Here is a 21904-nt window from a genome sequence, read left to right as displayed (position 1 = left end):
TCAAGCCTTGGGTACTGCCTGCTCCATTGGGCAGTGGTTCTTCCAAGATCTCAGGCAGAGATTTTTCCCAGCCTGTTCCCTGAAGCCCAAACTATACATGATACCTATATTTTAGGTTTTACTTTATAGCAGCTTGGGGGGGGGGACATGACCAATTTTGATTGGATCAAGTACACTGGGAGACCCCCTCTCCCTCCCTTAACCCTTCTCCCTCACTTCCTTGATCTCTCTTATGTTCTCTCTTAAAGTGGATTAAGGCTGATGGGCAGATATGTAACATTCATACATTAAACCTGAATGTTTTCATGCCTACTGATATAGCAGGAAGAGAAGTAGCTGCTCTGGAACATTTTGATGCAAAATGCATAAAAGGTGGTGTGTGGGGGGGAAGTAAAAGCTAAAGGCTTTTTTTTTTTAAAAGGCCCACTCCCAGGATGGTGAAGGAAGAAAGAAACAGAGGAGATGCTGAACAGAAGCAAGTATTTTCAGCTTTTGGCTACCTTCTTCATCACTTTTAAGGGCCCACGAGCCCTTGAGAGAGATAAAAACACTCCTCATGTGGATTGTGCTTTAAGAACACCTTGTGCCATGTTATTTCTTCATTTAAAATATTCTGGGCAAGGTGGCCAGGATAGCACCTGCTCTGTTGCTGCTTTGCTGTGGTGGCTAGAAATTATTTTTTTGAAATTGATTAAAAGTATTAATTAAAATTAGTTAAAAGTATTACACTCATTTTAAAACAGAATACTAACCACAACAGCAAGAAAAATGGCAGCATAACAGGCACTCTCTTGGTCACCTTGCCCAGAATGCTTCACTCCTCAGAGAGAGGCAGGGAGGAAGGCGGAGAGCCTCTCTGGAGCCTCATTTAAAAAATAAATAAATAAAAGTAACTTGCTTTTTATTCAGAATATGTCAGCTACGCTGAGGGCTTTATGGAGCCATGTTGGTGGACTATACATTTTAAAACTGCATTCATTCCATGCTGGTTTTAGGTTGGTTGTTTCCAGCTCTGAAGGATTTTATGGTCACTTGTATTATGCAGTTGCTGCTAAATTGAAATTTGCATTTAATTTCTGCTCGGTTTTGGTTGTTCTGCATTTTATAGGATTCTTGTACTGCATTTCTTGGAATATGCCTTTTTAATTGTTGTGTTCCGCACCAGAGAACCTTGGTTATTGGATCTACTATGATAAGCGTAATAAACAAGATAATTTGTCACGCAGAATGTTAAGGACAATCAGCAGCTGCCTTATAGAAATACAGAGCACAGGACTCTTTCTTTCTGCTCCCCGCTCTTTTAGGCTTTCCATTTTGCTAAGAAAGGTGGTGATGGAGCTCTTGGAATTTCTATCAAAACTGTAGGGTGGACTTCTTAAACACTCACAAAAAGTTTTTTTTCCCCTCTCCTTTTTCATAAGGGCTTGGCAGGGTACAACACACTATTTACGTTGAGTCACTTTGTCTCTCAAGTAGGGCAGATACAGGGAGTCTCAGCCAGATCCAGGAAAAGAACACAAAGGATGGATTTATACAGGAAGAATAGGAAAGCAATGGGGCCCAGCAGGAACCAGTCATCCTGGGAATTTAACAGATTTTGTTTTTCCTCTCTTTCAAAATGTAAACCAATTTGGAGATTAAATTGGGTTTTGTAATTATCTGCTTCCTTTGCTAACTGGCACTCCCACAGACTAAATCAGGCACCTAGAGACAGGGAGGCACAGAGAGCTTTTATCCATTCATGACTGGAGTGTTTCTTTTATTTATGTTTTAATTAAATTTATCTGTTCTGAAATTCCATCTCCGTGTACTGTACACAGACCTTAAAGATAGTGGAGTGGGGAAGCGGAAGTCTCAGTCTTGGCTTGCCCAAGTTATTTTGAAATGGGTGGAAGATAAGAATAGCCCCACCTCCACCCACCCCCCAAAAAACAGTCAGCAAAGCACAGAAAATAGTATTAAACCTGGTTTTCCTAATATCCATGGTGGGTGACAATATTGCCGTAAACAATTCTACAAGCTAGGTGTCTTTCCATTTTACAGGTGGGAAACAGATGTTGAGAGATAACTATCCCAACATCACAGATGTGGTGGGTGGGGACAGCATACCACCATGACACTCATCCACGGCTTAAGAACCCACAGTTTATGAAAGCATAAAGAAATGTCCCAACGTGGCCAATGAGGCTTTCCTCAAAATAGTACATTTACTTCACTGCTCATACCATGTCTAACATTAACCTACACAACAGTTTTTGTCACCCGATGTACCATATATTTTGAATGACAGCAACTTTTCAAAATAAATGTGAAAGGAGAGACTATGATTTTCTTATCTCACTTCCTAATCCTACATGATTTACAGGTACCCCTGTAATATCTGTACAATATTCTTTCTCTGTACAATACTTTGAAGTCAGCTTTTCTACTTCAACAAGACTTAAAAGTCTATGATGTCAATTCAGTGCTTTAGATGTATGATGGAAGCTCACAGATACTTCACACAATTCTTGACATCTGCAGCAAAAGAACTGCTATTCTGCTTGTTGACCTTAGGCAGGTCCCCTTGCTATGTTATTTTAAATGCCTGATGAAAACTTTGTTGTTTTGGCAAGACTACCAGGACATATAATTTAGCCATCTATATTTGTTTTAAAAGCTATTGATTTTTATCTGTGTTTTTGATGGCTTTATGTATATTAGTGTATTTGGTTTGTGAATGTTAGCTGTGTTTTATCTACAATTTTATTTGTATGGTCTTCATCTCTCTGTTTCCATCTTACTGTGCTGAAGAAATTCTAGCCAAAACCACACCAACCACACATGCAGGACTTACTGGGATAACCCCAAGATTTGCACATAGCCAAGAAATCTTTAAGGTGAATAAACCTGACAAACAGTTCCATAAGGATTCAGTGGCATGAAATGCTGACTGCCTGAGAGCAAAAACAAACAATTAGGTGGGGAGGGAGATGGAATGGAGTGCTGGGAAAGAGAAGAGACACATATATAAAGAAGGTTGAAACCATCTCAATGTCTAGATAGGTAATTTACCGGTTCTTCACATTGAGAAGCTATTTTAGATTGTCCCCAGAGATTGAAGAGAGACAGCTGCCCATAGATATCAAAGGAGATATTGATGGGGCTGAGATTGGGCACAAGTGTGTCCACCATACATACCTAGAAAATCCCAAAATGGAGGAAAACCCCCACAAAACCAGGTCAATAAGGAATGAGCATGCTTAGTTGGCCCAGAACACTGGCAAGCTGGGGGTGGGTGGGCTGGAATGGACTGGAAGTGAACCCTGAACAGAAGCACTCTACAGTGCAACATTTTGATGCAGGGCCCCACTTGCGACTGCCTAATAATTTTTAAAAAAGCATCTGTGATAGCTGTGATCATTTCTTCCTGTGACAATGAACATCTTAAGATGTGTGGGCACATCCATGCTTGTCTGCACATCTTAAGATGTTCATTGTCACAGGAAGAAATGAAAAAATGATCACAGCTATCACAGATGAATATCCAGAATTTTGGGGGTTTCTAGGTATGTATGGTGGACACTGTGGTTCTTCAGGCTCAAGGAAAGGTGACTGTGACGGTCCAGGCTCTGGCTCAACAGGCTCTAGTAGTCTGGGATGTTTGTCTGGGAGTTCCTGTCCAACAGCCTCAGGTGCAATGGTGTCCTTATCTTCAGCAGTGACGTCACTAGGGTTGGTGTCACCTGGTGCGGTAACTCATGGTGTCACCCCCATGGACCTCCTCCCGTATCAGACCATACAGAATCCTTAGTAATGTTTTTTGTACTAATGTTACTTGTAAATCGTAATTCCCATATATCACTGAATGTAATGGCAATAGTAGTGACATAAACAACTAGCAAAATTAAAATTACACCTTTAAATTACAGTATCATACGCACAGCCCAAATTCTTGCTCTTATTACTAATGGGAGTTAATTATCTTGCATATGCCCATAGTAAATTTTCAGATACTTTCAAACCCTCAGCAATTTTCAAGTGGTCTATGTAGAAGAAAGGTTTGGGAACCCCTGGAATAAGACACCTGCTTATGTCCCTATGCTGCTCTCTCCCCTCATTTAGGTGCCTGGGATGCATGTGTGTGGACACACACCCTTCCAATTATGGAAAGTGATTCTTAATAATAAGTCTCCAGACACAAAGTTACATAGGTATTTATCAGTCGTTTAGTAGAAAATTCAGAGCTGCAGGGTCCCTTCATGATAGTTACAGCCACGTACACCCTTTTTTGCTCCTGGATTAAGAATGAGATCTTTGTTAATGCATTCTCTCACAACAACAAACATCTCTAGGAGCCAATCAGCATGAAAGTGGAGAGTGTTAGCAACTGAGAAGAGTCTTCTCAGTGGCTGACTCACCTCCTTTCACTCTGATTGGCTCCAATCTGCAGAAAAGACAAGGAAGCATATTAGAAGACTCTTCTCAGTGACTAACACACTCCCTTTTCATGCTGACTGTAGGATGCTTGGAGACATAGGGACCCTGCTCCCAAAAAAGCAGAGGGACTAAGATCTCCTGGGCGACTACCCTCCTGGTGCTTATGGACATGACCGTAATATATTTTGTGATGTGCAAGTTTGACATTATTTATTAAGTGTGTTTAGGATTACACTGATGGCATTCCCAAATATGTACTTTCACAGAGACTTTGGTTTTCCATAACACAATGTTTGTCCAAGCCTCCACACTTGGGGGGGGCACTACTTGCACACCCCTTCCATAAGCACATCAAAGTTGGATACACACCTGAACCAAGACCCAGACAAAAGGGCACTCAAAACAAAAAGGTAATTACAGTGGCTGAGTAGATCTTGTACAGTGGTTATACTGACTAGACAGCCACTGTCCTTCACATTTTACAAAATACCTTTCCTATACAAAGATTACATTTCTGTGTATGAAAAAGTAATATATGAAGTGGTCTCAATAGTGAGAAAAGTAAACAAGTGAATGGTGATCCAAATGTTTTTCATTCTCACGTTATGAAGCTAGCTGCCAGATGATGTATCACCTTCCCTACGCATGCAGTGTAGACTGAAAAAAACAGCACCCAAGCCACCATTCAATACGTGCACGTGTTCTTTCCAACATGAATCTACAGGTCTCAAAAAGTAATGTGTGACAAAGTCCTCAAACACCTTGTAACATGCCTCAAACATGGTCTCTTGTTCTACCAGCATGTCTTCACACCATCATTTTGTCAAAACATAAGAATAGGTAAATTGCTTTTAGGGAGGTTCACAATTATGATTTCCTATTTATTTAATCTAAAAATATTTAAAATACATAAAAACAGCCAGGGGAAGATATTTGAGAAATATAAAATAAATGCAAATAAAAAAAGGTGGGGAGGTGAAGAGACCTTAAATGTGCTACTCACCATCTCTCAGGCTATCCTCCCCTCAGGATGAAAACAATGGAGAACCATGACCACCCTCAGGAAGAAGGGCACACTTAAAATGTAGAGGAAAAAATCATCTACAACCATAGTGTGAAATCAGATACTTATTGGGACACAGTATGAAGAAATATTTATATAAACATGACACTCAAATATGTTTATGAATTACACAATCTGTAAATATATTTATAGTGCAATCCAATGTATTCAATGGGGCTTACTCAAACTGGGAAGTGTGCAGAGAACTATAGCCTCAAGTGATAAGGAACTCGTTCTTTCAGCTTGTTCTTTTAAGTTGAGACCTTATCAAAGTCTGAGTTGGAATTGCTTTTTAATATGTTTTTAAGCCTTTTCTTTTTTTTTTAAAAAAATGTTTTTTTAAAGCTTTTAAAAATATTTTCAAAGATGTTTTCATATATTTTAAAGTCTGTTTTTATGATGTTTTAAAGTGCTTTTAGTGCTTTTGTTTGCCGCCCTGGGCTCCTACTGGGAGGAAGGGCAGGATATAAATAAAATAATACATAAATAAACTTCATTCACCCAACCCAAAATTCAGAATCATGCCTCTTTAGGCTGTTTTCCAACTGTTTATTCTTGCTTTATGGTTATTGATTTTAAATGGCTTTATTTCTTGGAAAGACTACACACACACACTGCAGATGTATAAATACATACAGCCCATATAATAGTTTATTGTCAAACCAGTTGGTCATTGCAGAAAAATCAGTATTCGTTTTTAAAAAATCAGTATTCGTTTCCTACAGAAAAACTGTAATACCTAAGTAAGCCCTGCCTACTTGCTTTAAAATAGGACTGGAGGACGGGGGGACAGAAAGAGAACACAAACACAATTCTTTTTTACATTCACTCCGAAGTCCCATTGATTTTCAGCACATTCATAACCAAGTCTACTCAAAAGTAAATCCTATTGAATTCAATGGGATTTACTCTGGAGATATGGGATTAGCAATGCTTTTACCCCCACAAAAGCAAGTATTGGGAAGGTTTTGAAAACACTGCCCAGGATCTGACTCCTACATACAAGAGGGGAAAAAACTGAAATATATATACTTACCCAATTTATGAGATTTTCAGATAAACGGGGGGAAAACCACCATTTTCTGGCCTTGCAATGAGGTTTACTAGACACTGCCACAGGTCAAACAAACACTTCACTGAATGGCTGCAATTCTGAACGGGCGGGGTTAAAGCTACGAAGTGCTATATAGTAGCTTAAAAAAAGATTTAACGGGGGTGGCTGACGTTTTTATGTATATCTCGAGAACCGGACCACCTAGAAACTTAATTTTTTTTAAATTAAAGCTGAGAATCACCCCCCTCTGATGGTGTCACCTGGTGTGGTCCACACACCCCTAGTGACGCCACTGGGGGCGGCTGATGTTTTTATGTATATCTCAAGAACCGGACCACCTAGAAACTTAATTTTTTTAAAATTAAAGCTGAGAGTCACCCCCCTCTGATGGTGTCACCTGGTGAGGTCCACACACCCCGCACCCCCCTAGTGATGCCACTGATCTTCAGCAGTCAACTCTGAGCCCTGACTTGGCTCCCCATCTGGTGCCCCTGCACCTCCAACTGTGTACAGATCACTGCAGGATATAGTGGTCATGCCAAGATTTCAACAAAAGCATGGCAATTCATTGACCTGACAGACCACACACATTTAACAGCACCACTTGCTTGTAAACACCAAAAGCATAGATTTAATTAATAAACAATAAAATAAAATATAGAGGTCCTGATGGCCACTCAACAATGGTGGAACGATCATCATTCCTATGGGGACTTGTCATCTGGTGCCCCTACACCTCCAACTGTGTGCAGATCACTGCAGGATATAGCGGTCATGCCAAGATTTCAAAGCAAAAGCATGACAATTCATTGACCTATGCCACCACAAACAACTAAAGCAGTGACTTTGAAAAAGCCCACAAAAGACATGGAGAGTGGGTGGGTGCTGAATTTTTCAGCTCTCTCAATATACCATTACCCTGCAAACTGGACTCTTCTGAATCATTATTCATGCACAAGCCAAGGTGAATTCAACAATAGACTGATGGGCTACCACAAAGATTGGGGCACAGCCAATGTATGTTTACTTGGAAATACATCCCAGCAAGTTCAATAGGACATACACAGGGTTTCAGCTTTAGTTTAGCAAACCTTTGAATTTGACATAGAGCTGTTTGGAGCCGACAATGGAAGATGAAAATATATCCTCTTTGACAGATACAAAACAGTTGCTCAGTAAGTCCTGGGCCCCATATTTTTTTCCTGGAGGCGCTGTTCAAATACAATCTCACTCAAATGAATTGTGTTAAGAAAAGAATCCCCTTTACATCGCTTTTTCATCCTTATAATCTACATAATGAAAATCAGTAAAGGGCTGTTTGTCTATGCACACAAAAAATATATCGGGGGTCAAGCTTGCTGTCCCACAGCATTGCACTATAGCTTTCCATAGTGTTTAAAAACAGGTTAAACTTTACTCAGTCTTCTTACTATGTTTCATACAACTCCATTAACAATTTAATAGGAACTTGAGATATTTAATAGTTACAGAACCCACATAGGCATTTTCCAGCATGCTTTATTTTGAAGTTATCCAGTTTTAATTTTATTTTGAACAGCTGCCCTAAAAGTAGTACAATAATGACCATGTCCTACATGATCACTTGAATTATTTTCACCCTGAGACCTTTGTCTTGTCAATACATGATCTGGCACAGGATGGAATAGAGCATAGTTTTGTAAAGAGTCATAGTAAAGATCATAACAGAGCTCTTTTTAACAAAACACATAAAAGAATAGTACATGGATTGTACTGTTGGGCTTCACAAGTGTGAACTTTTTAAAATAGAACCTGGTCCCAAAAACCTTGTCTACATTAGGGCTTTTAATGCATTGGGAGGAAATTAAATCATTTGGGGAGGGACCATAGCTCAGCAGTAGAGCTCATGGTTTACAGCAGGAGTGAGGAGTCTGTGGCCCTCCAGATGGATTACAACTCTCATCATCCATTACCACATTGGCCATGGTGGTTGGGACTGATAAGAGCTGGAGTCTAGGAACACCTGGAGGGCCAAAAGTTCTCCACCTCTGGTTTGCATGGAGAAGATCCCAGGTTAAATCGCTGGCATTCAAAAAGGATCAGGTAGTACGTGGTAGGAAAGAGCATCTGCCAGCAACCCTGGACAGCTGCTGCCAGTCAAAGCAGCCAGTACTTGACTAGATGGACAAATAGTCTGACCTCTTCTGTTATGTCCTGAACCATGTTTGCAACTAGAAATACATACAGCAGGGGTATGGAACTATAGACCTCCAGATGTTTTTGAAACAAACCTGCACAAAGGCCTTGTCTATACTAGGGCTTCTAATGGAAAGTGCCATGTGGGAGGGAAACTAAACCATAGCTCAGTGTGGCCTTCCAGATGTTGTAGAAATACAACTGCCATTACACCTGGCCATTGGCCTGACTATCTGGGAGCTGGAGTCCAACAATATCTAGAGGGCTGCAGGTTCCCCATCCCTGGTGTACAGGTACCGTGTCATCACCTTGAAAACACAACTAGCTTCCCTATATGGCAAAAATGTATGGGTGACCCTCGTGAATGTGAAATTTCAACTTACACTGAAGACCAGTGATGGGAGACAGTAGGAAGCTTGTTGTCTTGTTTGACACCCAGGACGTATATTTTTAAGACCCACCCTATTTTTTGTGATGTTGTAAATTTAAGGTTTTTTTTACGATGTACTGTTTACACTGTTGCAACCGACCCTGAGACCTCAGGGTGAAAGGCAGGTGATAAATGAAAATAACAACAACAGATTGCAAGCATATATACAAAACATATCTACAAATTTACAGTCTCTATGGCTGATAACACATCCTATAATTATCTGGGTGACAGACCACACACATTTAACAGCACCACCTGCTTGTAAACACCAAAACCATAGATTTAACTAATAAACAATAAAATAAATATAGATGTCCTGATGGCCACTCAACAATGGTGGAACTATCATCATTCCTATGGGGAGTTGTTAGTAACAAGAACACAAGGGAATGCATTTAACAGAGCTGTCCTTTAGTGTCTAGGACCAAGCTCCTTGCTTATCTAGCACATTTGTATCTGCCCTTCCTCCAAGGACATCAAGAAAGCATATATGGAATTATATGGGCTTCAGTTACCTGTGGCCTAAAAACCTCCAGACTAGACTATTACAATGCAAAAAAGTTTGGGAACCACTGTTTTAGAGTACTAACAGTAACTTTTTACAGATGAGTGCAAGTGAATTCTTCCTTAAAATCAAAGGCAGAACAAGATTCCATCCATTCAGCTGTGGATACTAAACATTAGAAAACATAAAAATGCACAAAAGTTTGAGTTTGTTTCTTTAATAAAAAATAGTTTACAAGGCACATATTCCAACTGGATTGCAACATTGACAGCAAGAGGTTTGAATGTTACTTTTCTTTGTTTTAAGAACTACAATTCTCCATTAATTAGAACCATAGCAGGTATGTGCAATAAACACCTTAGAGCCATGTTTACAAGATTTCCATCTCTGAAGTCCTCAGAGAATACCAGGGAAATGCTGTATTTTGCAGAAGTAATAAAAACAAAAATCAAAGCTCATCCATCTCTCTCTTCTGGCTATTCAACAGCTAGTCCAATAACCAGTGTTAGATTTGCAGTTTTATAAATGTTGCTACTTTTTTCTCTATGGGGAAAATATATATCAATTGTTTTTAAATGTATTATCTAACCAGAGGCCATAGGAGACATCACCTCCTCCTTCCATAGTTCCAAACCTATTTTCAAAGGCTCACAACTCACAGAGCAACCTATGGTACATTTATAGCACGGGATTTGCGAGGAAAATCCACTGGCAGAGGAGCTTTCTGGTGGAGCATGGATATTATCCTCAACGTTGCAATAATTTCCAGAAACTTAAAACCTGAAAGACATCAGATTTCAATTCTTTTCAAGCATGATCAATGGGATATGGTAAGTCACGTCACTACTTATAACCAGGGCAAGGGCTTATGCATTACATTACAACCCAAAATTACCAAGAGAAGACAAGCTTATCTTCACTGTGTGGAATAGTTTAAAGACTATATTTGTTAACACGTTAATGTTATGTCTCTCTAAAATACTCTATACACTCAGCATCGGAGTAATACTCAAAAGGAGCCCATTTCAGGAGCTGAGATAAAACTGCACTTGGAGAGGAACTGTTAAGGCTGAAAAGGATAAGGCAATTCAGCCAGCCTAGAAGTGCAGTAGTTAGGAATGGAGGCTACTGCAGAAGTTGCTGGTTAACCCCCATTAATGACATTCTTTTTGAGCCAACCAGACACACTGATATCACTGTGCAACCTGTATCCATTTCGACGGAAGCCTCAAAGAAATAAAAGGAGACTGCACCATAGACGTGCCAGGTGAAGTGGGGTGTGTGTCTGTGTGTCTTCCATTCCAGAAAAATGTCAAAACTGGCAACATTTCAATCAGTACAAAACAGTATTGAAACATCAATTTCCCTTACAGTAATTCAAGACAAGTGCATTCGCTGCAATTTATTGCAGCACCAGAAAAATATTCAATGCAGAGGCATAAATGCATTCAACCAGGAACACAGAGAATAACTGTAGTATTAAAACAAAACCTCACACCTAAAAACATTGCCAAAGTGAATGCATCTCAAGGCTACAACTGTTATAAGGCAATTTTACATCCAATCACTCAGCAACACAATACATATCCTCCCACAAATCATAACCCCAATATGATTTAAGTTTTATGAACTGATTTGGACTACTTCAGCTTCAACTGAAATATAACATTAATAATCAGATATTTGCATAATGAATTTTCAAAATCTTATAATCAAATTGTTTGACCTGCATAAAATAGGCAACAAGCATCATCAGCCTATCAATAAATACCACACATGAAACATGTAATAAAATATACACATACTCAATTTTCTGCTTTGCATGGCTATTCTCATGTTTGTGTACTATGGGTGAATAACATCAGTAGATGAATTTCAATTCTAGTCACTGGATAGAAAGCTTTCTAGCAGGCACACAGGTTATGCTAAAAAGCTCTTCAGGTTTTTTTCTTTTTTAACGACTATACAGTAGGGCCCCACTTTTCAGCGGCCTGCTTTTCAGCATTCCGCTAATATGATGGCTTTCAATTAGAGAAAGGCCCCACTCATATGGCGCTTGTTCTGCTTTTACGGCGTTTTTTGGGCGTCAGGCACCATTTTATTGACAGAGTTCTGCTTTTAGGTGGGTTTCGCTTTTAGGCGGGGGTCTGGAATGTAACCCACCGTATGAGTGGGGCCCTACTGTACAATCAAGCTCCGGGGGGGGCACAGAAAATGACCAAGAGGGGGGAAAAAGATGTAGAGAGAAATTGCTAAGGTGCAATAGCAATATATTTTTAATTTTAAAAAACAACTCAAGCCAGAGGATAATCTGCTATTATCAGTTTAGTTTGCAGCATGTGGTTTTTAAACTCCAATTTGCAGAAATACTTTTAACAAGACTATAAAAATAGAGCAAAATTATTAATCTCATCAGTCATATTAAGGCAGACACACAGTCCTGTAAAGTGGCTGAAATCTGTGAAACAGTTAAGTTATTTTTCAGCCCTTTCTTGTTTAGGGACTGAACTGTATATTTATTACAATTAGGTCTCCATTGTAATAATGAATGTATTTCCCACATATACACATTTCAAAGAATATTGTACGTATTAGAGCACGTATTAGGGAGAATTGTTTAAAAAATACATAATCCACAGTGTGCTACCTTTAGGGTACAGTTTTCACCAAATGTAGGGTGCAATTGTGCCCCACTAAAAATCAGTGAGAGATCTACCAGTGTCTTGAACAGAAGGCAGATCACAGCCAACAAACATGATTAGCTAGCAGATCGTAGACAGCTTGGCCAATACTCTGTATACAACTCATTTCCTTCCCAAACCAATTTATTTTCAGCAGCATCTGGGCCCCCCAAAATGTCCATTCATTTCAAGCATATGGTGGGAGCCTGAAGCGCTAAAAAGGACAGAGCATCCTCCCATCACCCAGATAAATGTGCATAGCTTCAGGATCATCATGCCCAGAAGGTTTACATGTTCCTTTTTTTAATATTTAACCCAAGCAAATAAGTCTACTTAAAGGCAGCAATTGTTATAAACAATGAAAACAAAATCTCAACGGACATTAAAATAAGATATTAAAGCTGGAAAGAGGTATATTAACATGAGGAAGACTTTCCTATCTTCTATTTTCATGGCCTTGAAACATCTGTCTCTTGCTGTCTTGTCGTCAGTCTGCAGTATTCCAGTGGGATACCACTTTGCACGTTCTCAATTATGTATGTGTGTGTGTTTATACTGTATAGAAAATACAAAAAACACAAGTTTGTAAATAACCTCATCCTATTTAGGAATTCTGCAAAGAAAGTCAGTCTTCAAAATGTTATTTCAGGACTGGAAGGATATCACAGTGTTGATTTTATATACGTAGTAAGACCTGTTCCAGTATACTCGAGTGAAGTAATTCACATATGGAGAATAGTTCATTTTGATCTCCTGACAAAACCGTCCATATTTAGAGTAGCCATAGCTGTCATTTTCTTCATAGTATATCTGGGAGAAAATGTGTATATTTTAGCTCTATGCAGGGTAAAACATATACACATGTCCTATCAATGATCCTTACCTGAAATTAACTAATTTTAATGTCATGATCTGAGAAGTTGTCAATATTTCAAACATATGGTGGGAGCCTGAAATGCCAAAAAGGACAGAATATCTTCCCACCACCCCAGATAAATGTGCATAACAATTCTGGAGAAAGAAATATAAAAACACTTTATTTAGAGAGTAGCCTTAAAAAAAAAGAATATTGTACAGTGTAGGATCCAGTTCATTAACAGCATGTCATCAAGTATCACATATGAGAAAATTTTATGCAAACTACATCAATAATATTCAGATACTCATATTCTTCTTGATGTGATTCTCAGTGCTGAACACATTTACCAACCCGCTATAGCAACAGGAAAAATATATTTTACCACATTTTGACACAATCTGGATAAGACACAAATGAACAAACATGAAAATGAGTGTGTATTTTTTTAAAAAAAACAACAACTACAGACTCAGCCTAGCCTGTCAAAAGATTTGTTTTTATTGGCCTGGATCTATCTATATGGCTTTAGAGTCAGATACCACATCTAAATGATAGAGCATGAGAGAGAGAAGGAAAGAAAGAAATCCAAACAAGGTAGTTCACGCTCACACTCACAAGTCATTGAGTCATATTGAACCAGGGTGGCCCAATCGATTCAATCCTTGGCCACTATTCAGGAACCCCTGTGTCCACTAGAGCTTTGCAGTTGCAATTGTCAAGCCATAGCTACTCCATTGCTATCCCTAGCATCTCCAGCTGCTGCCAGTCAGTGTAGACCACTGTTGTTCAACCTTGGTCTTCAGATGTTCTTGGACTACAACGCCCATCAGCCGGCTTAGCCACTGGTCAAGGGATCATAGTAGTTGTAGTCCAACAACATCTGGGGACCCAAAGTTGAAGAGGTCTACTGTAGACAATACCAAGCGAGGTGGACCGATGGCCTGACTCAGTATACGGCAGTTTCCTGTGTGCTTATTCACACATACACAAAGCCATGCTGGATCAGACCAAAGCTCCATTAGACTTCTGAGACAGCCAAGACTTCTGGAAAACCTAGCAGCAGGGCCTAAAGGCAATTGCTCTGCCCTGTTGTTACTACCCACCACCATCTCAGCAACTGATATTCAGTGGTATACTGCCTCTCAACAAGGAGGCTTTGTTTAGCCATTATGGCTATTAGATGTTGATACACCCATCCTCTGTGAATTTATCTAATCTCCATCTGAAGCCACTTATACTAGCGGCCATCCCCACAATTTATACCAGGAAACTCCAGGTATACATAGCAGGTATAATATACACATGGTTGGAGGGTGGGAAAAATTACAGTGAGTGAAGTCAGAAAGAAATGAAAGGCAGAAAAGAACAGACTGTATTAATTTCATTCTTAGCCGTCGCCATTCACAAAAAGAGTTGTGTTGTCAGTCTCACAGACATCTTGGCATTGGTAATCCACTAAACATATGCAGTGTGATATTGTGCCAATCAATCCACAAGTGACAGCACTGAACCTGTTGATTATCCCTAATTCAGCAGTTTCAGATTGCGGTCTCTCCCCGAGGTTCCTTCATTTTAACACTTCTACACATCTGGAGAAAGCGGACTGTGATTCATGAAAACTTATGCCATAAAAAATTTGTTGTTAGTGGATTTTAAAGCAGTTATTTTTGCTGCAAGAGAATAACACAGTTGCCCCTTTGGAAATTAGGCAGCTGTGGAGGTGAAGGAGATATAGGATGAAATTCTATGCCCATCTATTTGCAGGAAAGTACTACTGAGCATGGTGGGACTTACCTTCTCAATTAATATGCAAAGGATTAGGCTGATCGGACTGAAAAGCACTTAGTATGTTAACATCATGCAAAGCCTTCACTTATGCAGGAAGCTCTCAAAGGCAACCTGTTATACTTGTAGCCAAATTTTGTCAGAAGTTGCTACTTACGTGGCCATTGGCTATGTCTAATAAGTCTTTGACCCGGCATCCTCTCACAGGCCCCACCTCATTACAAATTGAATCCTCTATAACCAAATAGGTGGCTTTGTATGACGTGAGTATCTTATAAATATCTTCAGCTGATCTTTTGGAATAGATCTGAAAAATCTACACAATTTAATAAACAACATTAACACACAGCAAAGGAATCCAATTCTTTGGGGAATATTTAGCACGATTAATGCCAACATTTTAAGACAAGGGCCTGTATTCAACTAAGTCCTACTCAGAGCAGACGCACTGAAATTAATGAACCTGTTAGCCATATCTATTAACTTCAATGGGTCTCCTCTGAATAGGACTAGCATTGAGTTTTCACATATTCAAAACAAAAGCAGTCACATTCAAGGATACAGCTGCTGGTTACTGAGGAGAGGGACAAGGCAGCAGGAAGCTCAGCGTGGTGTGAACACAGGGTCAGAGCATCAGATTGGCTCCACCACTACACCACACTTAGTTCCCCTCTGCCTTACACCTTCCGCATCTCCCTCTCAGTAATCAGCTATAACACAGTGTTAGGAAGCCGGGAGAGGTTGACCCACGCATCCCCGCTGGCCGCTACCGAGAATACCACTGTATTTACAGGGGTGAGACTGCCAATTAACTTCTGTATTGCAATTGTACGCAAAAACTGCAGACTGAATTACACAAAGACATTTGGGTTAGAGCTACTGAGGCCAGTGAACAAAGAGTGCAATCTACAGTAAGGCACATCTAAGGTCTGTTAAAAATCAGTAAGTTTTACTCCTGAATCCTACACACACCAGTTCCTACTGAATAAAATGGACTTTCTTTCCAGTGAAATGTGTTTGGAAGAATCATTGACAGAGTCTTAATACAATATGAGGTTTGCATTTCTGTTGATTTCAGACTCTTAACTTTCTCTTGATTATATCCAAAGTCATGGCATGTGAATTTATGTACTTGTATTTAAGGCATCTGAACAAATTTCAACCTCAACTCATTTTGTGCAAAAGAGGAATAGCAGCAACCTATCCCCAGCTAAATTTTGCAATATACTACAAAATATTTGAAGCAGTTTACAAATGTACAGAATGAAGATGACTTACATTCTCATTTCTCTTTTGCAGGTCTTCATCATTGTAAAGGGGCAGATTTGTCACCATCCATCCAGTACACAACTTAATTACACCCATTAGCTGTGGACTGCCAGCAAACACCGCAGCAATAGGAGCCTGTCTTCTGTGGAAAAAAATGTCCTCTCATGTAGTTTCATAAAATTATATTGTACAGTTTGGGAATACTCTTAGATGTGTCTTTGATCCCAGACAGCACCATGGCTAGGAATATTCATGCACAGCTTAGACTTGGGTGCTCACTACATCTGTTTCTGGAGAAGGTGGATTGGGCCAGTCACCTATGCTATATTCCCTTCTAGACTGGGGTATGATTAGGCACTCTATGTGGGTCTGCCTCTGAAAAGTGTTCAAAACTTCAGCTGGTGGAAAAAAGCAACAATGAAGTCAGGGCCAGTCCAAGACAAGTGCCTGAGGCAAAGGTCAGATAGCAACAGCCCCCACCCACCCCCAATTCCATGTAGAAAAGCTCATCAAGCTGGCAGTTGTATCTTGTTTCAACACAGGTGTCCTCCACTGGACCTGAGGACATCAGGCTAGCTTAGGCAAGGCAGACCTGCTAAATAGCTTAGAGCTAGAAATGTGAAGACCTGGAAAAAAAACAGAAAAATGTTTCCCCCCCTATTTTTTCCTGAATTTTTCAGGTTTTTTTCCAGACAATGTGGGGAAAAACAGCCCCACACTACGCTCTGAAGTTTCAACAGCCAGGGCTTCAAAGTGCACCATTACCTGACATCATAGCAATGATATTTTGTCCAACTGTCAAAATTGGAGGGAGGGGGAACACCTGTTTTCCCCCAAAATTGTCCAGTTTTTTCCTCCAACACTGTATGCTGCTCCCAACCCCTTGGCTTTTGCCATCCAAAGGAGGGGAGTGTCACTTAATACTAACTAATGCAAGGGTGAGGAACGTCCGCCTCATGGGCAAATCTTGGCCTGCCAAGGGGTCCAAGTTAGTCCCAGAGGTCATTTTCCACCAACCATGTCCACCTGTCCATCAGCTGATGTAACCGGGCAACGTCAGCTGATGGGTAGGAGGGCAGAGTTCAATCCTGCTGGGTGCTGCTTCGCCAGCATGTTCCTATGGCAAACACACCAGCAAAGCAGATCCCTACAGCCAGCAAGATCGAACCGTTTGCTCATCAAGTGGGAACAGGTACACGGAGCCAAAGCATCTGGTTTTTGGAGATTCAAAGTGCAGCATGGGGATGTTTGCAAAAGGGCTTTCAAACAGCCCCACACTACGCTTTGAAGTCCAAACAGTCAGGGCTTTAGAGTGCACCATCACCTGACATTATAGCAATGATGTCTTGTCTATCTGTCAATATTTGATCTTCCAGAAGTGGGGAGATAAGGATCTGGCCTGTCAGCCAGAAAAAGTTTCCCACCCCTCATCTAATGGTTGGGTCATCCCCTAGGGAAGATTTGGAGCACAGTACAACTTCATTGGCCACTGGTGCTAATTATCACTTTAAAGCCTTAAAACAGCTTAAAAATGCCACCCTGCGCTCCTGCTGGGAGGAACGGTGGGATATAAATCAAATCAAATCAAATCAAAAAATAAACAGCTTGGGATCAGGATACCTAAAGACTGTCTCTTTCCATATAATCCTGCCCACCCATCAAACTCAACAAAAGAAGCCCTGATTTGTGTGTCAGCACTATCTGAAGTATAGTTGGTAGGAAGAGAGCCTCTGCAATGGTGTCCAGGCTATGGAACTTTCCCCTTATAGTTTTCCAGTACAGGGCCAATGCTTTTCTTTCTCTTTTTGCAGGGCCTATAAAGAACATAACTTTCAACACATTTTATTCTTTTTCTGTAGTCTTAAAACGTTTTTATAACCTGTCACCTGGTCATTGGGTGTCTGGAAATCGATGTGTGAAGCCTTTACAAGCACTTTCTTGGCACTTTCCAAGTGCTTTGAGCAATGCTTCCAAGGCACCAGACAATCATCTGGATGTTGGGCACATGGGAAGTGCTGCACAAGAAGTTTTGCAGGCATTGCCAACCAGCAGTGTTTGCAAAGCCCCTTTTGGGCAAGCCCTACCCTTATCTGTCCCACACCCAACATTATATACAACATTAGGCGTAGGACAGGTGGGCATGACTGAAACAACCTCATGGGCCAAAAGGGGAGGCCTGTCAGATCAAATATGGTCCACAGGCCAGAGGTTCTCCATCCCTGATGTACAGGATTATGGGTTGCTTTATTACTCTTTTTTATTGTTATCTGTGATTCTGCTTTTTTAATTTTTGCAGATAGAAAGATGTCCAAGAGAGAAGAGAGGAATACACATTTTATTATCTACAATTGTACCTGTGCTGGTTTCTAAGGCCCTTATCAATCACCACGTGAAACCTTCTAATCTATGAAAATGCTAGTGCATTTAGACATTAGACTCTATTATAGAGTTGGAAAAGGTTCAGAAGAGGGCAACCAAATGATCAAGGGGATGGAGCGACTCCCTTACGAGGAAAGGTTGCAGCATTTGGGGCTTTTTAGTTTAGAGAAAAGGCGGGTCAGAGGAGACATGATAGAAGTGTATAAAATTATGCATGGCATTGAGAAAGTGGATAGAGAAAAGTTCTTCTCCCTCTCTCATAATACTAGAACTCGTGGACATTCAAAGAAGCTGAATGTTGGAAGATTCAGGACAGACAAAAGGAAGTACTTCTTTACTCAGCGCATAGTTAAACTATGGAATTTGCTCCCACAAGATGCGGTAATGGCCACCAGCTTGGACGGCTTTAAAAGAAGATTAGACAAATTCATGGAGGACAGGGCTATCAATGGCTACTAGCCGTGATGGCTGTGCTGTGCCACCCTAGGCAGAGGCAGCATGCTTCTGAAAACCAGTTGCCGGAAGCCTCAGGAGGGGAGAGTGTTCTTGCACTCGGGTCCTGCTTGCGGGCTTCCCCCAGGCACCTGGTTGGCCACTGTGAGAACAGGATGCTGGACTAGATGGGCCACTGGCCTGATCCAGCAGGCTCTTCTTATGTTCTTATGTTCTTATTGCACATTTCAGGTAAGTACTGGCTAAACGGTTGGACAACTCCCCCCCCCTTCACTCAGCTATGATCCCTTTCTTTAAAAATATCTGATGCCAAGGAGGTGTATGCTTCTCCTTAATTCCTGACCCTCACACTAATTCAGGGCTTTGAAGTGACTCTCCCTACATGAAAGGAGAACTGTTTGAGATTCTCTAGAAGTGCTAAAATAATCTTAAAGGGAGGTGTCTCAGCTGGAAGCATTCTTTTGCACTAGTTTCAGTGCACAGTGCACATGTAAAAAGGCTCAAGGTTCAAGCTCTTGCTGTTCCAGACTAAAAAGATTTACTATATTCATAACACACCTTTCCACCAAAGGGTTCAAAGTGGTGTACAAGGCTCTCTCCATTCACATTGCTTCATCTTCAACAATCTTGTGAGGTAGGTTAGGCTAAAAGAAAATGACTGGCCCCAGGTCATCCAGAGACCTTTGTGGCTGACAGGGGATTTGAACCTTGGAGCACCCAGTCTTAGTCTGACACTTTAACCACAACACCACACTGCTTGGATGCAGTGTCACAAGTTGCAATGCTGCACCAGAGAGCAACTAAGGATGGGAAAGCTGTGTTGGCACAGCTGGATGATGCAAGGCTTTTCAAAAGAGGTGACAAGACAGACGGGATGAACACTAAGAAAAATCCTCTGTCCACGTCAACAGGACTGGTGTACTGCACAGCTGTGAAGAACAAAAGCTGCAATCTAGATTGATTGAACTCATGCATTCAGTCCACCAAGGTTTTTTTGACAGGGCATCAGACCGAATGCTAACTCAAAAAGGTGAGCAGCAAGGCCCACATTAAGACTGGACAGCCGGACATGCAAGAGAAACAGCCATTGCACCAACGCCATGATAACCAATTATTGTCAATCACAGCTTAGGTTACAGAAATAGTCTGCACTAAGAAGAAACCAAAAGATGTACACAAAATGGGATTACTTACTTGATCCAGGTCATGAGTCCAACTGTGTCAGGGTCATAAAATTCTTGTAGTTCTGAAAGTTCTGCCATTATCCTAGGAAAAAACTAAAAGGAAGCACCAAGGCTATGAACTGTGGGAAGACAAATTACAGAACTTTAAATAATGCAGGAAAGCAGACTAAAAAGCACCTTTCTAGCTTTACCATCAAACCACACCATAAATGCTCAAGAGCCCTTCCCTACATCATAAGGCTACCTTGTGTTTCACCTAATTTTTGTTGTTGTTACAAGCCCCTCACCATCAGGATGAATTTAGTTTTATTTTACTTGTTTGGACAGCCAACTGGACCTGCATTTGAGACTCACAGTGCTATCTAGTGGCCAAACACTTTTGCTGCTACCATTTCAGCTGTAGGTTTTTGGCCAAGGAGCTTTGTCAGAAAAGCCTATAGCAAAACACAGCAATATATAAAATATGGAGAACTGCACAAAAATCAACTAACTGCTCACCGTCATCAAGACCCCTTCATCCAACACTCTAACTGGATAGTGTCAACTCCTATTATTAGTACTGGGAGTATAGTTTATATGCTATTGTCTTACCTCTTTCCACAAGCTGAAGCCTATGATAGTTGGAACTGCCATGCTCAGAATGAGAGCCTGAAATATTGAATACACACAAAATAAGAGTTCACAAGTTTCTCGTTAGTCCTCACCTATGTAAACTCAGATGCTTTCATATCACTGCAGCTCATTCGTTAGGGCTGCAATACTATATGCATTTATGGAGAGAAAATCTCATTGAACCCAGTGGGGCTTACTTTGAGTAGGCATGGTCAGGATTGCACTCCAAAGCTGATTAAAGACAGCAATATTTAGAACATAATAAAGCAATCTTATACTCACATTATGCCAGGACCAGATATATGCTGGTGGAACTGTCACCACCTCCAAGTTCTGATCATGAGGAGGACTGCAAGCACATTCAGCTGCAAGTGCTTACCATTCCCCTTTACACTTTCCGACACAATGGAAGAAAGGTTGGCGGTGGAACTGGCATGCATGGCTCCTCCATGGATATAATTAAGAAAGACCTAAGTAGGGCAGAAGTAGCTGCAAGAAGGTCTGGGAACTCACCAGCAAGACAGGATGTACAGCCTTCAGTCGGAGCCACTTGAAAAGAGTCATCCAGAGCTCAGGAGAGCATACACCAAATGCAGCAATCATGCAAACGTAGGGAGTCCACACGTACTTAATTCTAGAAAACAAATCCAAAAACAGATGAGACACTGTATACACTAGTATACGGAGAGATTTACAAAAGCAGCCAATCCCACAGTCGCCTCCAAATCTTTCACTAAAAACTTTGTAAGCATCCAGAACTAAAAAAGGCACCATCAAGGACTGCAAGGAAACCCACAGTCATTGTCTTGCACCCTCCAACAAATTACTTCTGTGTGGGTTTTCTTTAGATTTAAAGCCATGTGAACACCTGTTGGAGGCATCCAAAACAGGTGCCTGAGGTGGTCTTCATATGGACATAAACAGTGTTTGGTACTTCAAACACTTCTGCGTTGTTCCCACATGTTTAGCAGGAAGGGTACATAATGAGCTCCCCCCCCCGCCCCAATCCTGTTCAATCATGTAATATTAGGCT

At 40.7% G+C, this 21904-nt stretch overlaps 1 protein-coding gene across 4 annotated transcripts in view; it reads right to left on the bottom strand.

Annotated features, from left to right (window-relative positions):
• Positions 1–9850: 9850 nt before the first annotated feature.
• Positions 9851–21904, bottom strand: part of DPY19L4 (dpy-19 like 4) — a 59228-nt gene continuing 47174 nt past the window's right edge. For 3 of the 4 annotated variants that reach the window (XM_061603196.1, XM_061603216.1, XM_061603206.1), the window contains 6 exons: positions 21385–21505; positions 20851–20907; positions 20270–20352; positions 16253–16385; positions 15132–15290; positions 9851–13140 (listed from right to left, as the gene is read on the bottom strand). In XM_061603196.1, coding sequence (XP_061459180.1) covers positions 12976–13140; positions 15132–15290; positions 16253–16385; positions 20270–20352; positions 20851–20907; positions 21385–21505 — 718 coding nt within the window. In that variant the 3' untranslated portion in view covers positions 9851–12975. The remainder of the gene's footprint in view (positions 13141–15131; positions 15291–16252; positions 16386–20269; positions 20353–20850; positions 20908–21384; positions 21506–21904) is intronic. The other variant, XM_061603226.1, reaches the window with a different exon arrangement.

The sequence above is a fragment of the Rhineura floridana genome, chromosome 1 (genome assembly GCF_030035675.1).
Source record: "Rhineura floridana isolate rRhiFlo1 chromosome 1, rRhiFlo1.hap2, whole genome shotgun sequence".
NCBI lineage: Eukaryota > Metazoa > Chordata > Lepidosauria > Squamata > Rhineuridae > Rhineura > Rhineura floridana.
This window is presented reverse-complemented; position numbering and strand designations above follow the sequence as displayed.